This window comes from Arachis ipaensis, chromosome B03, assembly GCF_000816755.2.
Source record: "Arachis ipaensis cultivar K30076 chromosome B03, Araip1.1, whole genome shotgun sequence".
Classification (NCBI taxonomy): domain Eukaryota; kingdom Viridiplantae; phylum Streptophyta; class Magnoliopsida; order Fabales; family Fabaceae; genus Arachis; species Arachis ipaensis.
The window spans coordinates 30657124-30678468 of record NC_029787.2 but is presented as its reverse complement, the minus strand read 5'-3'; the positions used below and the strand labels follow the sequence as shown (position 1 = coordinate 30678468).

Below are 21345 nucleotides of genomic sequence, written 5' to 3'. Positions count from 1 at the left end.
AGATACCCACATTTTTTTTAAACATTAACAAAATTTGAGTAAAACAAGTAGGTGGAACCTTGTCAATAGATTGTAGTTTGTCAAAAAAGAAAAATCAGGAATTTTGAACTTGCACGTCGTTACGTAGTGAAAAGATTGTATTTCCAGAGACTAAGAAATTAGCGTCAATTGACATGTCAAATACATTTACGACATCTTCTACTTCTAATGATGAGACTAGAGGAAATAAGTTCGAAAATTCTCCTGTGATTTCAAACCCAGAATCTATTTTGCCGTCAATGAGGCATAATGACGTTGATCATGTACATCCAAAATTAAATATAACTCACATAAATACTGTGGGTGGCCACCTTATGATTTGCCCCGAAGTATGTATTTTTACATAATAGATTAGTTTTTAGTGTCTATATAATATAGTTGTATATTAAACTCCCAAGAAAATAACATTAAAACTTGCACTATCATGTAATGAAAAGAATAAAGACAAACAGAGAGGCTTTTAAGTCCCTCCTAATGAATTCATATTTTTAAAATTTGATTCATATGATTTTCTAATTAAATAGCTTGGACAAAAAAAAAAAGCAATTATAATATGAACAACGAATTATCTTGTAAAAAATTTGTGAAGATAGGAGAATGTCCTAATGTATAGAATAATATAAAATTAGTCACCACATACATGAACAGAATAAATCCAATATTTAAATCATATTTAGTGTGACCTGTTTATGAATAAACTTTTTACAAGGAACATAATTCAAGGAGAAAGAAATGTAAAACTAAATGCAAAAGAAAATTGTATAATATTAATTTTGAATAAGAGTAGCATATAATAATTCGTTCCAAGTATCAGGAACACCAGCTAGACACCAGTGACTGCAATCCACGTAGGAAGTGCCTCTACCTGAGTATATAGAAGGATGACCATCTATTCTTAGTTGTGTGAGCAAAGTGATGTCAAGCAAATCAACAGGATTTGTCATGTTACTCAATATGCTCTTGGCTATGTCCAAACCAGGATGAGGTGCTTCAAGCTCTTCCTCTGGTTCAGTTTGTTCAACACAATTCACTCCCCTTCAAAATGTAATGGAAAAATAAATATTTGAATAATAAATTTTAAAATTAAAAATTGAGAATAAAATATCATGTGTTTTATGATTAATTATATACTTAATTTGAAGTTATAGCACTAGAATCTCCATTTCAACACAAATTTCATATTCATGCCCTTAACTAGAAACATATGTATGTTACTCTTAAAAATAGAAATATTTAAGCAAATTAAAGTAGAATTAAATTAGGCATACTTTAATTTAGTTATTTGTGAATTCTATTTACCTCACTAATTCACTATTATTTTAGTCAACTAGTTTCTTTATCATATTCATAATAAGATACAACATATATATGTCTCTATATAGTTAATAGGTGTCTATATTTAAGGAATAATGGAACACATATAGAGACCTAACAGCTTAATTGGTTAACTTTACACAATGCTAGCTAGTAGGTGTGTGTATTTAGCGAATAATGGAACACACATAGAGACCTAACAACTTAATTGGTTAACTTTATACAATGCTGATATAATAATCAAGTGATTGATTTCTAAACAAAAGTGTATTGTAATTTTCCATATCTGATAATTAAAGTGACGAAACCTAGCTATTTTATATATAAATAGATAATAACTAATTTAATGATTAATTTTTTGTACACGTGTAATATTTTTATTACACATTCTATTATTATTCTTTGCTTAAATTTTTATACAATTGTAGTTGCTCCGCTGTTGAAGCAAAGATATCTGAAAAGAAGGCGCATTGATAGAACATAACAGTAAGGAATTACATGTATGACCGACTCATTTGTACAAAAAATATTAGTTGTTTATCAATGACGTGTATATATGCCATTGAAAGAACAAGATATTTACAGGCTCCTGCACATGTAATATTATACACGGATATATGTTAGTTGGGAAAGAAAAAAGTTATGTGGAAAACTAGTGTGACTTAAGCATGACAGACTTACCGGTGAGAGTATTACAAAAATTGTAGTACCAAAAAATAATCGACATAATACTCAAAAACATTTCTATTAGATAAACCTACATCTTACGCTATTTAAAAGTTATTCATACTCTCTATTTTTTCTTAGAGATCTCTCAATAGTTTAATTATTAACTACTTTCTGTTTCAAACTAACTAGTTTAATAAAAACTAACCAAAACTCCTCACTATTTATAGATGTGAGCTTTTAAATCATTCCAAATATATTACTGTGCATTTGGAATTAAGAATAATAAATATTTCTTCAAAACAAGTTACTGTTCAAATATTGCATAGTAATTTTTATATGTATCATTTAGCGTTTTCTTTTTCTTTACAATTTTCAACATGTACATAATAACCCAATAACCGTGTATAAATTAACATGTTTCACTTCCTCTCTTCCATATCAAACTTTTGTTTAACCACTATTTTCAGGATACCTCACAATTTTAACTTAAGTTATTAAGTTGTAAACTTACCCAGAATGGGAAGCAGCAATTCCTTGGAACAAAACTTTAATCTTTGATTGATCAATGTTAGAATCGATCCAGTTAGCCCATGTGGTTAATCCAATTTTGTAAGCCTCTATGTAATCCATGCCTTCGATTATCTTGTCACCAACTTGAACATAAGCCCATCTGTTAAACACATTGAACACTCACGTATCTTTTATAAGAAAATATCATGCAATGTATATCTGCATTAAAGAAAAAGAGGTTCAAAGTATAATACTTATTAGATTGTCCAATATGAGTCCACCAATGATAGGTATTGAAAATCAAGACATCTACGTCTTTCCAAAGGAACCCAGTTTCAATGGAATCTAGTTTTATAATCCTTCCTTTTTCTTTATCACGAACCACATCCACAAGAAAGCCATTTTTCAACCACATTATGGATGCTTCATATTCCTATGACCCAAAATAATAGAATAATGTTAATTTTGCTTAAAAAGTAGTAAATTTGAAACCAATAGAAGAATTGAAAAAGATTACCGGAAATAAGAAGGCAAAAAGATTCTTTCTTTGTGTAGTTATAGTGTAATTTGATTCTGGAACTGCAATGTGAAGCAAACAAGTCAGTGACTGCCACATGTTGTTGCTTATGGAGTCTCCGACAAACATTATCTTCTTTCCTCTATTTCTCTCCAAAAATTTCTGACCGTCAAACCTACCAACCGACACTGTTTGTGAAGATTGCAAAGTAGAAAATTAAGAAAAATAAAAAAACTTCTATAAAATTTGAGGGGCTAAATAATTTCAAGGCCACAAATGATTCGCAGAAAAATTAATATGATAATCAAAACAAAGTAAAATTTGTAAATCACAAACATATATAAATTGAAATATAAAGGCAAGAAACAATACCTTGGAAGGTTACAACCAAAGGGTTTCCATTTGTACTTGAGGTATCCATGATCAGGCCTGCCATTTCTTAGGCAATCAAAACCCTTTACTATAAATGGGCAATCGGTTGATGCATTATAGAGAGGATAATCGAAGTCATCAATAATCCAATTTCCAACTGAAGCATCACACCCTCCTTCTTGATTTGGTTTCTTCTCATCAAAAGCATTTCCACACGCTTGATACAATAAAGGTGTTATTACCCATAGAATTACAAAGGCCTCTACGAAAGGAGATAACAAAAAATTGTAAGTCATTTTGAAAATTTTCATAATGTTTTGTATACCATGAATATTTGACATTTGTATAGATGAGAGTAGCTTTAGAGAGCACAAAAGACTAGCTTGAAAAAATTAATTATGGAACATTAAAAACATAACCTTTTGTTGAAACAAAAATGTCATTTATTCTATTGATCTATTTAACGATCCTTTATATATAGATTTGGAAAGTATTTTCAAAAATGTTTTTTTTATATTCAAGATTATTTAATATGATTATATTAAAAAAGATAGTTAATGTTCAAGATTGCATCATCATACATTCTAATTCATATTATTTTTTTTATTTTTTTATTATCATGATCATCCTCGTTTAACCAAAAGTATATTGAAAATACACTTAACCCAATATAGATTTTAAAATTATATACTTAGTTTAAATAAACTTTCAATTTGATCCTTAAAAATTAGTATTTGCTTTTGTTTTGTTCCCAATCTAGTTTCTTTTCTTTTTATGGTTTTGGTCCAAAATTATATCAACACACATTATTCTAATCCTTATGGATAGCCAACTTTCATTTTCTAACATTAAAATTATCTATTTTTTTCTTTTAAACACAACTTCAATTTAGCCCCTGAATATTCATGACCATATTCCATCTATTTGTTCTCTATCCAACAAACACTACCATAATACTACCTGTTGGTAGGGCTGGAAGTGAGTTAAGCCAGCTCATGAGCCAGCTCGAGCTCGACTCGTTAACAGTTCAATAAGCTAAGCTCGTGAGCTGGTGAGCCAAGCTTGAGCCTGGAATTGAGCTCATAAATTAAATGAGACGAGCTTGAGCTTGGATAAGCTCAACTCATTAACTCGTGAGCTGGCTCGATTATATATATATATATTATAACAATCTTAATTATTTAATATTTATATTTATTTTTTACATATAATTTTAATATAGGACATAAATAAAAAATTTATAATTTATTGATATAGAATTATAGATTAGGTATTTATGTTTCTCTTATTTGAGCCAGCTCGTGAGCTCGAGCCAGCTCGTGAGTTTTTGGTGAGCCGAGCTTGAGCTTAAGAAATAAGCTCGATTGTTAATAAGTCGAGTCGTGAGCCAAGCTCAATTTTCGTGAGCCAAACTTGAACTTGGTCTAGCTCGACTCAGCTCGACTCACTTCCAGCCCTACCTGTTGGTAGATCCCCAATCTCAAGTGGGACCCACACATATTAAAACAAAAAAAAAAAGAAAATAAAAAAAAGTGGCGTATAAGCCACTGAGGGAGAGAGAAGAGAGGCTTTCTCTCTCATTTACAAAACAAAAGAAAAAAAAAGGGAACAATGCGGCGTCGAAGAGGAGAAGAATTTGGGGGAAAAGGGCATGCCAACCTTGATCATATTGACTTGGTAAATTTGCTCCATTTCTTATGAAATTTTAGTATGTTATTTCTGGTGTAGAGATGAACATTAAGTGATAACTTGCTAGTTGTATTGCCTTCTCTTTTACCTAATTTGAGATACCCACTTTGTGGAGGATTTATGTTGATTCCACCAGTTTTGGTGATGTATTTTGTTGATTGTTGAGATGCCCTAGTGCCACTAAAAAGACTGTTTGTGTACACATTATTCTGATAGTGGAAGATTTTACTAGACTAGGTCCCATGGGTTTTTTGTTCCTCTTTTGGGGATTTTCCCACGTTAAAATTCTGGTGTCTGATTATTTAATTTCTGCTATTATATTTGCTGCTTGGAGTATCTTTGGCATTGCCTATTTAATCACACAGGTTGTGGAAAAAATATTTTTGATGCTTCCGCTGTTAGACAGGTTCTTGTTTGAACCTGTGTTGAGTTTTTTCCAACAAAGTGGTATCAGAGCTTTGGTTTTGTTTCTGTGCTGATTAAATGGAGAAAAATACTCATAGACCGAATATCGTCAAATTGAATTCTCAAAATTACTCGATTTGGAAGATCCTCATGGAAGATATGTTGTATAGTAAAGACTTGTATGATCCTGTGGAGGGGGATAAATCCAAAGGTACTAAATCCGATGCTGAATGGAAGAAGCTGAATCGGAAGACAGTTGCTTTGATTAGGCAATGGCTTGATCTTAGCGTGTATCCACATGTTGACACCAAAACGAATGTCGAGAAGATGTAGAATAAATTGAAGGAGTTATATGAGAGGAAGAATGTGCAAAACAAAGCATTCTTGGTCAAGAAGCTTGTCAATATGAGTATGTTGAAGGTAAATCAATGATGGAGCACTTGAGCATTTTTTAAGAGACGGTGAACCAACTGACAAATAATGAGATCACTTTGAATGATGAGTTGCAAGCTTTGCTGTTGTTGAGCTCTTTGCCTGATAGTTGGGAAGTTCTGGTTGTGACCAGGGACGGATCCAAAAATATTATTTTGGAGGGGCCAATAACATATATAATATTAAAAAATTATACAAAAAATTATATAATGTAAAATGTATTACAAAAAATATCGATAGAGAATATATTTTAAAGTAAAAAAAATATGTATATACTTTTTATTAATGAAGTGGTCGATTTTTCGTATCATAAATTTATCGATAATAGAATGTGTCAAATTTTTCAATAATTTTCTTTTCAATATAATTAAAAGACAATTAGCAGGAATTAACCTTTCATTTTGTTTATGAGTTATTCTTCACAATATTCATCGCTGAAAAAGATCTCTCAGTTGTAATAGTTGAAACAGAGAGAATTGAGAGAATTAATATNNNNCCGCTCACGTTTTTCTAATTATCAGTATTCAATAATTTATACTAAATTAAAAAAATTTTTTAAATAAATCATAAATCAGATTATATTTATTTTCAGATCGGATTGGATTTATAATTACTAAAGATTATAGATTTTTTCATTCATTGTTATAATTTTTTTATACTTTTCTATAATAATGATTATAAAAAATTAATTTATTTTAAAAAGTTTAGGGTCCCCCGCGCGCGCGCGCGCGCGCGCGCGCATATGTCCGTCCCTGGTTGTGACACTGACTAACTCAGCTCCAAAAGGAAAGTTGACGTTAGCAATGGTTAAAGAGAGCATGTTGAATGAAGAAGCCAGAAGAAAAGAGCGAGGTTTGACTAATGCCTCATCCCAATCAGAAGCACTTGTTTCAGAGTCATGGGGGAGAAGTCAAAGTAGAAAACCTCACAGTTCTGACAGGTTAGAGAGTCGAAGCAAGTCAAGAGGAAAGTACAAACCAAGAAAAGAGTTCATTTGTCACTATTGTGGGAAGCCGGGGCATATCAAGATGTATTGTAGGTTCTTGAAAAGGAAACAATCAAGGGGAAGAAACGAAGAAAAAGATAAAGATAGTGATAAAGAGACTGCTGCTATTGTTATGAAGATGTTCTTATCACATATGATGAAAATTATGTGAATCTTGTCTGCGATGATTTCACTTGGATTATGGACTCTGGTGCCTCATGTCATGTCACTCCGAGGCATGAATTTTTCACTTCTTATACTACTGGAAATTTTAGCAAGATCAAATTGGGAGATAAAGGAGTGTGTGATATCATTGGTATGGGTGATTTGTGGCTTGAAACCAACATGGGATGCAAGTTGCAGTTGAAGAATGTTAGGCATGCGCCAGATATGCGGTTCAATCTCATTTCAGTGAAGGCATTGGATCAAGATGGATATTGCACTTCCTTTGGTAGTGAAAAATGTAAGATTACCAAAGGGACTCTCATTGTTGCTAGAGAAGACAATAGTCTTACTACTCTCTACCGGTTGCAAGTAAAGTTGTGCAAAGAAGATGTGAATGTAGCTGATGATTCCTCTTCTGATTTATGGCATATACGTCTTGGTCACTTGAGCGAGAAAGGACTAAGCGTCTTAGCCAAGAAACACTCACTTCCCGTGAAAAGTACAACTTTAAATACTTGTACTCATTGTTTTGTTAAAAATCATGCTAGAGTATCATTTCATAATTCTGGACCTCATAGGAGATCACATGTTCTAGATTTAGTTCACACTGATGTTTGCACTATGGATGCTAAGACACTAGGTGGTGCATCATATTTTGTTACTTTTATTGATGATTATTCTTGAAAAGTGTGGGCTTTTGTTTTGAAATCTAAAGACCAGGTGCTCGGAATCTTCAAACACTTTCATGCAAGTGTTGAAAGAGAAACAGGAAGGAAATTGAAATGTGTTCGAGCATATAATGGTAGTGAATATAGGGTCCGTTTGAAGAATATTGTAAAGGACATGGGATCAAGTTTGAGAAGACGGTTCCTAAGACTCCTCAACATAATGGAGTTGCAGAGAGAATGAATCGCACTATCAATGATAGAGTCAGGTGTATGCTCTCTCATGCAAAGTTGCCTAAATCTTTTTGGGGTGAAGCTATGAGGATCGCAGTAGATTTGATCAACCTTTCTCCTTCAGTTCCACTAAATAGTGATGTTCCAGAAAAAGTTTGGAGAGGGAAAGATATCTCCTATAGTCACTTGAGAGTGTTCGGCTGCAGAGCTTTTGTTCACATTCCAAGAGATGAAAGGTCTAAACTTGATGGGAAGTCAAAGCAGTGTATTTTCATGGGTTATGGTCACGAAGACTTTGGTTACAGATTATGGGATTCGGTGAGCAAGAAGATAATTAGAAGCCGAGATGTGATTTTTCTTGAAGACCAAACTATTGAAGATCTTGAGAAGACAGATAAGCCAACAATAACTGTTAGACGTTCTGTTGATGATGAACCTGGTCCTTCCACTAGACCTCTTGTTGATGGGGAGATGTACAAGTTGATAATGATGGTGATGATTTGCATGATGAACCTACACCTCAACCTGAGGTGCCAGATATTGAAGTTCCACCTGAACCACTAGTTGAGCCTGAATTGAGAAGATCTACTAGGGAGCGCCATCCTTCTCAAAAATATTCTCCTCATGAGTATGTGATGAGCACTGAGACTGGGGAGCCAGAGAGCTACCAGGAAGCTATGTCTGATGAGCATAAGGAAGATTGGTTGAAGGCCATGCACAAAGAAATGAAATCCTTGCATGAGAATCATACTTTTGAATTGGTGAAGTTGTCGAAGGGTAAGAGAGCATTCAAGAATAAACGGGTGTTCAAATTGAAAGCGGATGAAAATGTCTCACGGCCAAGGTACAAAGCTCGATTGGTTGTGAAAGGCTTTGAGCAAAAGAAAGGTATTGATTTTGAGGAGATTTTCTCTCCAGTTGTGAAGATGTCCTCTATTCGAGTTGTGCTTGGGTTGGCGGCTAGCTTGAATTTAGAGGTTGAGCAGATTGATGTGAAGACTGCATTCCTTCACGGTGACATAGATAAAGAAATTTACATGGAGCAACCAGAGAGTTTCGAGGTTAAAGGAAAGGAGCACCTTGTATGCAAGTTGAAGAAGAGCTTATATGGGTTGAAGCAAACTCCAAGGCAGTGGTACACAAAGTTTGATTCCTTCATGGAAGGTCATGGGTATAGTAAGACTTCTTCTGATCATTGTGTGTATGTTAAGAAATTCTCTGATGGTGATTTTATAATTCTCTTGCTTTATGTTGATGACATGTTTATTGTTGGTCATGACACTAAGAAGATTGAAAGTCTTAAGAAAGACTTGAACAAATCCTTTGCTATGAAGGATTTGGGTCCTGCAAAGAAAATCCTTGGCATGAGTATCACTCGTGACAGGAAGAATAGGAAACTGTGGTTGTCACAGCAGAAGTATATTGAGAAGGTTTTAGAGAGGTTTAGCATGAGTAATTCCAAACCTGTTAGTACTCCACTTGCTAGTCATTTCAAGCTGAGTTCGCAGCAATGTCCTACAAGTGAGAAAGAGAAAGCAGAAATGAAGAAGATTCCATATGCATCTGCAGTTGGCAGTTTGATGTATGCTATGGTTTGCACCAGGCTGGATATTGCTCATGCCGTTGGAGTTGTTAGTCGATTTCTCTCTAATCCTGGCAAGGAACACTAGCAAGCAGTGAAGTGGATTCTCAGATACCTTAATGGTACTTCCAGAGTTTGTTTATGCTTTGGGAGTGGCCAACCTGTATTAGATGGTTACACAGATGCGGATATGGCTGGGGATCTTGATTCAAGAAAGTCTACTTCTGGTTATATGATGAATTTTGCAGGGGGAGCTGTGTCGTGGCAATCTCGACTTCAGAAATGTGTTGCTTTGTCTACTACAGAGGCAGAATACATTGCTGTTGTTGAAGCTTCTAAGGAACTCTTGTGGATGAAGAAATTTCTAAAAGAGTTAGGCATCAATCAAGAGAAGTTTGTGTTATTTTGTGACAGTCAGAGTGCTATCCATCTCAGTAAGAATCTGACGTTTCATTCCCGATCGAAGCACATAGAGGTGAGGTATCATTGGATACGTCAAGAGCTTGAGATGAAGTCATATGCACTTGAGAAGATCCATACTGATGATAATGGTTCAGATATGATGACTAAGAGTTTACCTGCAATGAAGTTTGATTCCTGCAAAGAAAAGGCGGGCTTGGTGAAGCAGCCTATCCCCACTTGAGTTGGTGAGGGGGAGATTTGTTGGTGGGTCTCCAACCTCAAGTAGGACCCACACATATTAAAACAAAAAATAAAAAAATAAAAAGAAAGTAGCGTATAAGCCACGGAGGGAGAGAGAACGAGAGGCTTGCTCTCTCATTTACAAAACAAAAGAAAAAAAAGGGAACAGTGCGGCGTCGAAGAGGAGAAGAATTTGGGGGAAAAGGGCATGCCAACCTTGATCACATTGACTTGGTAAATTTGCTCAATTTCTTATGAAATTTTAGTATGTTATTCTTGGTGTAGAGATGAACATTAGGATATAAATTGCTAGTTGTATTGTCTTCTCTTTTGCCTAATTTGAGATACCTACTTTGTGGAGGGTTTATGTTGATTCCACCAGTTTTGGTGATGTATTTTGTTGATTGTTGAGATGTCCTAGTGCCACTAAGAAGACTGTTTGTGTACCCATTATTCTGATGGTGGAAGATTTTACTGGATTAGGTCCCGTGGGTTTTTTGTTCCTCTTTTGAGAGTTTTTCCACGTTAAAATTTTGGTGTCTGATTATTTAATTTCTGTCATTATATTTGCTGCTTGGAGTATCTTTGGCATTGCCTATTTAATCGCACAGATTGTGAGAAAATTATTTTTAGTGCTTCCGCTGTTAGACAGGTTATTGTTTGAACCTGTGTTAGTTTTTCCCAACACTACCAACGATGATGCCACACCACCCCACCACTACTATAATAGGAACAACTTAGGCAGTCTAATAATGGTCATACGTGATTTGAGAAACTCACTCAAAGAGTTCACATATGAGCAAGTTAGTAGGTGTTCATAAAACAAATAATTAGAAGTCATTCTCTTTATTTCCAACTTTTTTCGCCTTTCTCTTATGTTTTCCTTCCTTTATCCTTCTTTCTTAGGTTTGGGAATGGGGTGTTTGTATGGCTTTGTGTTTGTTTGTGTATGTTTGTGAGTGAGAGAAAAAGTGAAATGTGATAAGGTAAAGCAGTGAGTATGGTGTATTTAGAGAGTGTAATATTGAGACGCCTCATTTAACTGTAAAAGTGGATACTATAAGAACCTGATTTTTCGTAATATAATTTTTTGGATTTTTTACGATTGGAATTCGTCATATCCGATAATTACGGTGGTTCGCCTTGATATGATGAGACGGGACCATATAAAATATATAAAAAAATTCTCTAATAAAATATTATTTTCCGTATAAAACGAAATAGTACTCTTGAATGATTACATTTGATTAACAGGTCCAAATTCATCATGTAAAAAATTTTTACTCGTATTTCTTTATTAGTTTAACTTTACCAAAATATTCTAGAGATGTTTTAGAGCTGAAATAATATATGATACTAATATTACTCATATTAGTATAATAATCTATTTTATCTAATACAGTAAAAACAAATAATTAAATAATTACTATTTTTAATAATTATCCTCCAAGAATTAATCTTAACCACATATTTTTTTATTCATATATTCATTTTTTTTTCATTTATTATTCACCACAAGTTAATTCACCATGTAATGAATTAACTTGGATGTAAGTAGGGCTGGCAATTCATACCCTATCCGCGGATATTCAACCCGATCCAACTCGTTAGGGTAGGGTAGACTACCCGACCCGTTGCGGGTAGGGTAGACTACCCGACCCGTTGCGGGTAGGATAGGGTACGGTCCGAGTATGTCTGCGGGTAAGGTCCGGGTATGTCTGCGGGTAAGGTAGGGTACGAATTTAGGGTGTATCCTACCTTATCCTACCCGCACCTCATATATATCATATATTTTATAAAAAAAAATTAGGTATATAATGAAGGAAATAAGAGTTAAACTCACAATCTCCCTTATGTAATGACTTATAATAAGTGAACAATCACTAAAATTAGTTAGTTAATTTAGTAATTTAGAGCATTAGCTTTTTATTTTTTATGTTATTAATATGTATAAAATTTGAAATGATTGAATTTTATATTTACTTTGAAAAAAATTGATATTTCTGCGGATAGGATAGAGTAGGGTATAGTTTAGAATTTTAAGGTGCGGATAAGGTTAGGGTTGAGAGATTCTCAACTCGCGGATAGGGTAGATAGAATTTTAATAAAATTTTTAACCCGCAAGTAAGGTTAGGGTAGGCTCCAAACCCTACCCTACCCTATTTATTACCAGTCCTAGATGTAAGCATGATTAAATCACCAAATTATATGATATAACACTCAAGCTCATCTATATCTTTCCAATTTCAGCCACCTCCTCATCTTTTTAATCTCACATATTGAATTAATAAGCTTGGTCATCAAGCAAGAAAAAGTGAGATAATGAGACGTGGTGAATTTACCTAAAGATAAGCATGATTAAGTCATTATATTACATCACATGAACACTAATCTCTCACTCTCCTTCTCCCAAACTTCAGCCACTCTATCATCATCTCATTCCATCATATGCTAAAATTACGAGTCTTAATTATCAAGAAAGAAAGTGAGATAAGATCAAAAAAAGAAAAAGGGGAGAGAAATTAAATTCATATCCTTATCACTCTAAGAAAACTAACATGCTATACCTCTCCCTCTTTACTCATTATGATTGTTTGGCATGAATTTTGGATGGTTAAGTATGTTGATGATGGTAGACGAATGTATGAGAAGTATTTGCGGATAGTTTATAATTTTATAAAAATTAAAAATCATGTAAATAACTCTTAAAGTGATGATTACTAAAGTTAGTTATGTACAAAAAAATAAAAGATTGTAAGAAAAGACCTTAAAGAGACTTGAAAGTATCATAAAATCATAAGTGATGAATATGGAATATTAAAAAATCATAAAGTGATGATTAATAAGGTTAATTAAGTAAAAAATTTAATGATTGGAAGAAAAGTAGTTAAAAAAGGTTAAAAGAAGCATAAACACAAGTTTTAAATCTGAAAGATGTATGATATACGAAATACGGTTAAGATGTAAGTTAGAAAAAAAAGTGAGCGAAAAGAGTAAATAACAAAAGATTAGGCTTAAAAATATGAATATAGAAGACTTAAGGCCAAAAATATAATTATATAAAAGATTTGGGTCAAGAGTATTATTAAAATAAAATTTCAGAAATAAGATAAGGATCAAAGATTAGGAATAAAATGGTAATTTAGGCTAAAAGATTAAAATAGTCATTAAAAAAAGATTGAGGATAAAATAGTAATTTGGGAGTTATAAGAGACAAATTGGTCATTTTGGTAAAAAATAGGATTAAAATAAATAATTATGTAACTTAGGGATAAAATAGTCATTTTTGGTAAAAAGAAAATATCAAAATGAGTAATTATGAAATCTAAGAGTAAAGTGATATTTTGATAAAATATGAGGCTAAAATAGTAAAAGTAGAAACACTAATGAAAAAATAATTATTTTAAAAAAAAAAGTATGAGGTTAATAAAGTAAAATTAAAAAGTAAAGAATAAAATGATCATATTGTAGAATATTAAGGATAAAAAGATAATTATGAAAAAAAGAGAATATAAAAGCCTTTTAAAAAAAAGATTAAAAGACAAAATAGTAATTAAGATAAAAGACTAAGGGTAAAGATGTAAGAGAATAAAGACATAAATATCATTATGTGAAAAGAAAGATGCTAAAAAAGTAAATTAAAAGATACAAGGCTATAACGATAATTATATAAAAAAATGAGTAAATAAGTGATTTTGAAAGTTTAATAACTTAAAAGTCACAAAATAAGATATTATGGCTAAAAAGATAAGATAAAAGATTAAATGACATAATTATTATTTTAAATAAAATGGAGGTTAAAACAGAAATTTTAAAATAAACCATAGGATGAAAATTTTTTTGAGAGACCGAAAATAAAAGGACCCTTCACTAATAGAGAAAAATTGATAATTGCAAAATGTTTAAGAGCTTTAACAACACAAGGGGTCATTAACTAGATATTTGCCTAGTGTACTGACTATATACTGGTTTCTGTTTGATTCCACCCACGGAAGTTTGTTTGAAGGCGAGGATACCTATCGACTGCTATATATTGTTTCTCATTGTGCGTATATTACGGCGTCAAGCTCTACGATGATTGCCTGTTGTCTTGGACTGGTGGTATTTTAACCACACGATACATATGTACAAACTGACGCAATTGGAAAGCTATATTTGGGATTAGTTCCTAGGTAATATCAGGATACGGGTTGTAAACCGATACGTAAACTCATAGCCTGCTTAGGACAGACATATATCATACTGTTTGTGTAAGACTTTATATTTTTTAAAATTTAATTATAAGTTATTTGAGGTTTTGAACTTTGTTTTATAAATGATAAGAAAAATATTTTTGAATAAAAATCCGAACGCTTATCTTAAAGGTTTTGGTCCCGGGTGGGGCAAAATGGGTTAAAAATTGAACCAGGCCTTCAATTGGGCCCAAGGCCCAAGCCCATGACCATATAAACCTCATTCACTCCAAAACACTCTCATTTCACAAAGGGAGGGAGTGAGGCACGAAGAAAAGATGAGAGGAAAGGGAAATCCTTGTCACTATTCATACCAACCTTTAAATTCACTTTTCTCCCAAACTGTAGCTCCGATTGACGACCTGTTTGCAGCTATGCGTTCGTCTTGACTTCCTCTTTGTTGTTTAATTCCTGTTCTCAACCCATGACCAATATGAGCTCGAAGTTTCCTTCGTAACTCGTGGAACTTCTTCGCAATGGTTCCGTTCCATGCCTCATTTCAAAGGGAATCCTTTATCAAAGAATAACTCTGGTTATCAAATGATTGAACAACCGGGAGTAATTTACTTATGATACTTAGTTGACATTCATAAAAAGTATCTAATGAATTATGAGTTTAATACATCCTGTTTAGCATAAAGTCTATCTAATTATTGTAGGGAAGCTTAACCTTGAGTTCTAGCAGGATTTTGACCCATGAACACGTGGTACAAGATGATATGGAGTAGCTTGGGTACTTGGTTTGTTTCGGTGCGTATTAGACGCTTGGATTGATTGTGAAGTTCTTAGTGGAGGCGTGGTTTCGATCGAAAAGGAAATTCAAGGATTGGGAACCGTCGTCAACAAGGTAGGGTTTTTCTTAAAACTATTTTATTACTAAGGATTGTTATAAATCGATATCGATATGAAAATTACATTTTTGGTGATTATGTGAGTCTCATGAATTGGTATGTATGATTGTTGATGTGCTTGAATGATGAATTAGTGTGAATGTTGTGTTTGATGATGGTTGAGAATGTATGTTTGATTAGTAAATGAATGTTGTGATTTTGATTACCTCGTGATGAGCTACGAAATTGAGTTGAACAAGGTTTGATATGAGAGTTTGGGCCTAAGGCCGTATTCGTGTAAGTCTTGGTAACCTTGGCAAAAATCGATTGTGTTGTGATGTGTATATGAGTGAATTGTATCTCTTGGTATATTTATGATATTGGGTTGTGAGGAGTTTGGAAAACTTGAAATTATTATGATGATCAAGCATTATTAAAAATAGGGGTAAGTATTGTTTTGGTCCCTAACGTTGATGCTGAAAATCGAAACCGTCCCTCATCTAATTTTCGATATAAAATCGTCCTTAATGTTTTTTTCGTATTAAAATCGTCATTTTTAATAAAATTTTTTGTTTTATTCCTAACTACCCCTATTTCTATTTTAATAATAAAAATTAAAAAATTAAAAAAAAAAGAAAACGCGTAAAAACGCGTTGGTAATTGTGTTGGTAGTGGTGAGGGCATTTTTGTCCAAAAAAAAGAAAAAGGACGATTTTAATACGAAAAAAAACGTTAAGGACGATTTTAAATCGAAAATTAGAGGAGGGACGAATTCGATTCTGGCGCTAAATTTTAGGGACCAAAACCATACTTACCCCTAAAAAAATATTAATTAGAAAAATTGTTAATTTAATATTTGCTTCAAATTTTTTGGTTAATTGGTTTGTTAGTGTGTAGGAAATTAAAACAAACTTCCTATTTGGGTTAGAAGGCAATATAAACCCAATATGATGAAAGTGTGATCAGCCTTTGTGCAAATTATTCCATGCAATATGGCTGAATTATTTTAATGTATAGCAAAAGTTAATTGGTTCAAGATACATGGGCACAACCCAAAACAACTTTCTTCTTGATCCACCAAAACCTTGGACCGAATTGAAAGGGAAGTGGTTTGGTTACTCACTTTCCTTTGATGGTGGAATTCAAATTTTAATTAAATTGAATCTAATTTGATTAAATGCTCACATAGGTACCGAAATTCACATTTCAATTTAATTAAATTATGCATTGAATGTTTTGTTTCTTTTCTCTCTCCTCTCTCTTTACATTCGGTCACATCCATCAGAAGAAGAAGAAAAGAATACAAGTTATTAGAGAAAAATTTAACAGTGACCTATGGAAGAAGAAAAGGCTAGGATGAAGAGAGCCAGTGAAGAAGGAAGATCTGAAGCATGGTGTGGCTAGATCTTTGCCATTGAAGGCAAGATTTTCAAGAGGAGCTTCAAGATCTTCCATACCAAAGATAGGAAAGATCCATCTCAGACAGAGAAGAAGATCTTAGTGGGTAAAGCTCATCTCCATTTTTGTTATTCCAAGATAGAAGGTAACTACTGGAGCTACGTAGAGGAAGAAGCAAATATGGAAAGGAAGGAGCTGTCAAGGATCAGAGATTCATCTAGGGTCAAAGTTCTTTCTTGGAGCTAAAGTCAAGATCAAGGGCTCAGATTGAAGAAGCTTGATGAGAAGGGATGAGAGAGGTACATGCATGTTGATTTGTGGTTTTCCCTCTCTCTTCTCTCTGTTCGAACCAAAACTGCTTGTGTGTTGGAGAAGATGTTGCTGGCTTGGTTGAACCGGTTTAAACCTTGGAAGCTTCCTCTTCTATAATAAGGGTGAACGGCCAAGGGTTGAGACAAGGAGAGAAAGCACAGAGTTCTCATAGCTACTATAAGCCAACAGAGTTCTTCTCCTTTAATGGGTTTTATTTTGTTTTCTTTTCTTTAGTTTTGTCTGTCTGAGTCTCACAGTAAAAGGCAAACAGAGTGAGGTTTGTAAAAAAAAGCCAGTGAGAGAAAAAAGGCTGTGAGCAAAATAAAAAAAAAAAACCATAGATGTCTAAGAGTTCATTTGTACATCTGTATGTTGTGTTTCATGATCCTGTGGGGATTCCCTTGCAAGTTGGGTTAGCACTTTGCGGTTAAAAGTTTGGTAGGTGTCCAAGTCAAGTTCAGATTTGGGGATAGAATCTGGATTTGTCCCAGATAGGAATGGGTAGTTCCTAGGGAAGAATTGGTGTATGTAATCTGATGATTATAGTGAAATTCCGTAACAGTTGTGATGGAGACTGGATGTAGGCTGCATTGCACTTAACAGCTGAACCAGGATACTTTTGGGTGTGATTCTCTCTTTCTCTTCTACTCTTATTCTGTTTCTGTTGCGAAGGAGACAAAAATGAAAAATATCTCCTAACCAGTTACGAGACAAAAAGAAAATGTCTCCTGACTTGTTATGAGACAAAAGCAGAAATATCTCCTAAAGTTTCTTAGAAAAAGCAGCAATTAATACTCAGCAAAGAGGGGCTAAGATTCAACACCCCCCTTCTCTTAGCCACTGATTACCATCAGGTTGCTTGTGAAACTTATTGAGAATAAACGTTAATGAATGAAATGGTGTTAGTGTTCTATATATGATTTGGGTGTTGGTATTGAAATGGAGAGAAGGGTTTTGGTTTTCAAAAAGGAAAGGAATTGAGAAGTGGTCAAAATGGCTTTATGCGGAATTTTTGGTAAAAAGTGATTTTTGACCAACTTCGACGGGACATAACTTGGTGCTTGTAGCTTTAATTTGATTGAACTTTATTTTAAATTAAAACTAGTGGAAATATCTTTAAAACCATCTAAGAATAGAAGAAAACAGAATTTTATTGAAGAAGTTATGAACGTTTGAGGATTTGGGTTTAAAATTGAATTCTGCAGAAGTTACAGAAAACTGGGGTCATGCGTACGCACGACCCATGCGTACGCATGAAGTGCATTCCAGAATTGAATTTTTTTGTATGCATCACCGCGTGTATGCACAAAAGTAAAATCGTGTGTACGTATGAGGCATGCGTACGCACGAGGCATGTGTACGCACGACTGTCCTGTTTTTCAGAAAATGCTAATTTTGGCTGTTTAGCCTTCCCAACAACATTGTAAACCCCTGTAATCACTAAATTAATTCTGATAACTCATTTTTAAGCTCTGGATATAGTGTGACAAAGTATAAATAAATAAAATTGAATTATTCCTGGATAAACGCTTGGTTAAATCGGATGACATTGTTGCAGGGATAGTGGTTCATCCCACCCGCGGTGAGGACGGTGGTATTATCCTGCTCACAAGAGAATGGAATTAATAAACTGACAGAGAATTGGAGTTAATGAGTCTAAGCTTGAGAAATTGAACAAAGGGTTATGATTAATGAATCTAATGGTTATGAAATTGATTTAAAGACATTAATGTTGACTGATTGTGGTCTAAATGACTGTGATTGATAAGGACAGAGGTTTATCCAGCTTGCGTATTGATGTGGCACTGCCTCCAGGGAAAGATGGTAGAACACTCCCTCAAAATTATTCCTCCTGGGATGTGGTTGCGGTATGGGAGTGGGGAAGGTGGTAGGGAACTCTCCCTCGAAATGTTTTTCCCACATCATCTTTTGATTGTTGGTTGGGAGTGAAAAAAGTGGTAGGGCACTCTCTCTCAGAATGTTTTCTCCTACATCCTCTTTTGATTGTTGGTTAGGAGTGAAGAAGGTAGTAGGGCACTCTCCCTCCGAATATTTTTCCCATATCCTCTTTTAATTGTGTATGCTAAAAGTGAAGAAGGTGATAGGGCACTCTCTCTCGAAATATTTCTCCCATGTCTCTCTCTGGTTGCAAGGTGGTAGGACACTATCCCATGAAATTTTACGAGATCCAGGGAAAGATGGTAAGGCACTCCCTCAAAATATTTTTTCCTGAGTATACCTCCAGGAGAAGGTGGTAGGACACTCTCCCACAGAATTATTCCTCCTGGGATGCGCGACAGAGAGACTGATCCGGGAGATGCCAACCAGATTTGTGTCGGGTTTGGCAGAATAACCGACACGTGAGCTCATGGCCAGTAGGACAGTCATGCATCATATTGCATTTGTTTGCATTTTCTTGGGTCTGCATAATTACTTGGCTTGCCTAATTGACATCCTGTTAATTGCTAATTGTACTACTTGTCATGTTTGCTCTCTATGTGTGATTGTTTGACTGTCTGTGTGATTGTGACTCATGGTTTGGATTATGGTGATTTGAGTGTGATCGATTATATGCTTGGGTTGGAGGCCATGATTCGATTATGTTTTGGGTTGGAGGCCGTGACTATTTAGGCCGGAGGCCGAAAGCCGAAATTGGGTAATCTATATGCTTGGTAAGTTGGTGGAAATTTTGATATGCGCTTTGACTTGTGATGATTTGGGTGTTGATTGATTTTGCTTGGGACGGAGGCCGTGATTGATTTATGTTTGAAGTTTAGTAGAGTATGAAAAATCAAACTAGTTCGGCATAAGACTTAATGAACATATGCTTGGTACAGGAGGTCATTCATACAGTTTAGGTAACATTTAAGATTTTATATGAAAAATATGAATTTGGATTTAGGGTGATTAACTATTGGCTTTCGAAAAAGGTTCATAAGACGAGTAATAATCACTGCAGTTAAAATCCATTCTTTTCCTTACACGTATCCTTTTATGACAATTCTAAACTTTCTGGTGAGACCGTGTGGTTAGGTTCTCACCCCCTATAGACTTCTCTTTTCAGGAAACAGACGTGGAAGTTTATGAAAAGATTTTCTACGCTTTTGGTTGCGCTTTATGTTTGTATTATCATAGATGTCTTTTCCCTCGCCTTGTTATTGAGATTTATATTTTTGTAAAGAGGGATAGGAGTTGTGATTGTAATGATGATTAATGTTTGTAAGTTACTTGTATTAAAGGATCTTTGTATGTATATATGTGTATAATTGAGAAGTGTTGTGATTGGTATTGTATGTTTTCATGTTTGTAGAACGAAGGGAAAAGTATTTTTCGATTTTCAAAAGAAAACAGCGATATGGTTTCGAGTTAAAGGCTCATACTTTATTATTATATATGTATATGGAAGTCGTTATAATATCCACGTTATCAGAGTAGCGCAGCCGGAAGCATAACATTTTGGTAGTGAGGATGTTACAGTTTATTACATTTTCTCTGTATTTGTATTTTCTGCATATTCTCTGTAATTGTGTTTTATGCTTTATCTCTATTTTCTGTACTCTGTGCTTGTTTACTATTCTGCTACTTGGTTACTGTGATAGATTGTAGCCTAGATACAAGAGACTGAATCTAGGATATGCTTTTATTATTATTAAACTATGTGTGTGATATTGAACTAAGAAAACATGATGATGCTGATGATGATGAAAAAAAAAAGAGAAGATATCAAACGCAGAAAAGAAGGAGGAGAAAAAAAAAAACAGAAAAAAGATTCGAATGAGAGAAGGAAAAAAGAAGAAACGCATGTACGATAAATGTAACTTGATTAGATTTGGTTTAAAAATTATTTGACTACCTAACATTTCTAAATTTTAATCACAATGATTTAGATTGTCATTTAACACGATAATTTGCAAATGTTGATGGATATAAATATCTGACAATTGCACTAAAATTTTAAGATCTTTTATCCGTCTGAAACAACAAAATTTTAATCTTAATACTTAGTTAAAGAATAATGACCTTCGTCCTTAATCCTAACCTTCGAACACATTTGTTGGGTTTAACATTTCATAATAATAAAAAAAAATGAAAAATACATGCTTTTGTAATTATCATTATAGATTTTTTATTTTATCAAAAGCAATAAAATTAGGAATTACTCATATAGGAGATTATAATGTAGAGATTATTTTTTAAAAAACTTTTTACCTTTTTCTACTAAAAGGATTAATCTTTTATCATTTCCTTTTTCTAAAAATAGTATTGCAAAGCAATTAAATTGTTTGAAATTTGAAAAGATAAGGAACTAATTTTTATCCTTTTATGTTATTAAAGACTAATTTGTCAACATTT

The 21345-nt window shown here is 33.7% G+C and overlaps 1 protein-coding gene across 3 annotated transcripts; it reads right to left on the bottom strand.

The window, feature by feature from the left end:
• Positions 677 to 3839, bottom strand: LOC107634366 (protein trichome birefringence-like 42). Of its 3 annotated transcripts, none has more exons than XM_016337884.2 (5): positions 3422 to 3839; positions 3050 to 3237; positions 2787 to 2965; positions 2534 to 2692; positions 677 to 1074 (listed from the first exon to the last, which is right to left on the bottom strand). In XM_016337884.2, exons 1-5 carry the CDS (start codon positions 3483 to 3485, stop codon positions 807 to 809), a joined length of 858 nt encoding a protein of 285 aa, XP_016193370.1. In that variant the 5' UTR covers positions 3486 to 3839; the 3' UTR covers positions 677 to 806. The 3 variants fall into 3 exon arrangements, with proteins under 3 accessions (XP_016193370.1, XP_016193369.2, XP_020974287.1); XM_016337883.2 differs by having other exon boundaries at positions 3050 to 3224; XM_021118628.1 differs by having other exon boundaries at positions 3050 to 3111; positions 3422 to 3838.

What these genes read in the sequence shown, in the direction of transcription:
- LOC107634366 (XM_016337883.2), bottom strand. Translation starts at nt 3,762, where the DNA reads ATGTCAAATATTCATGGTATACAAAACATTATGAAAATTTTCAAAATG. An exon ending in TTTTTGCCTTCTTATTTCCG is followed by an intron (nt 2,966 to 3,049) that starts GTAATCTTTTTC and finishes TTTGGGTCATAG; the next exon opens with GAATATGAAGCATCCATAAT. An exon ending in ATTGCTGCTTCCCATTCTGG is followed by an intron (nt 1,075 to 2,533) that starts GTAAGTTTACAA and finishes TACATTTTGAAG; the next exon opens with GGGAGTGAATTGTGTTGAAC.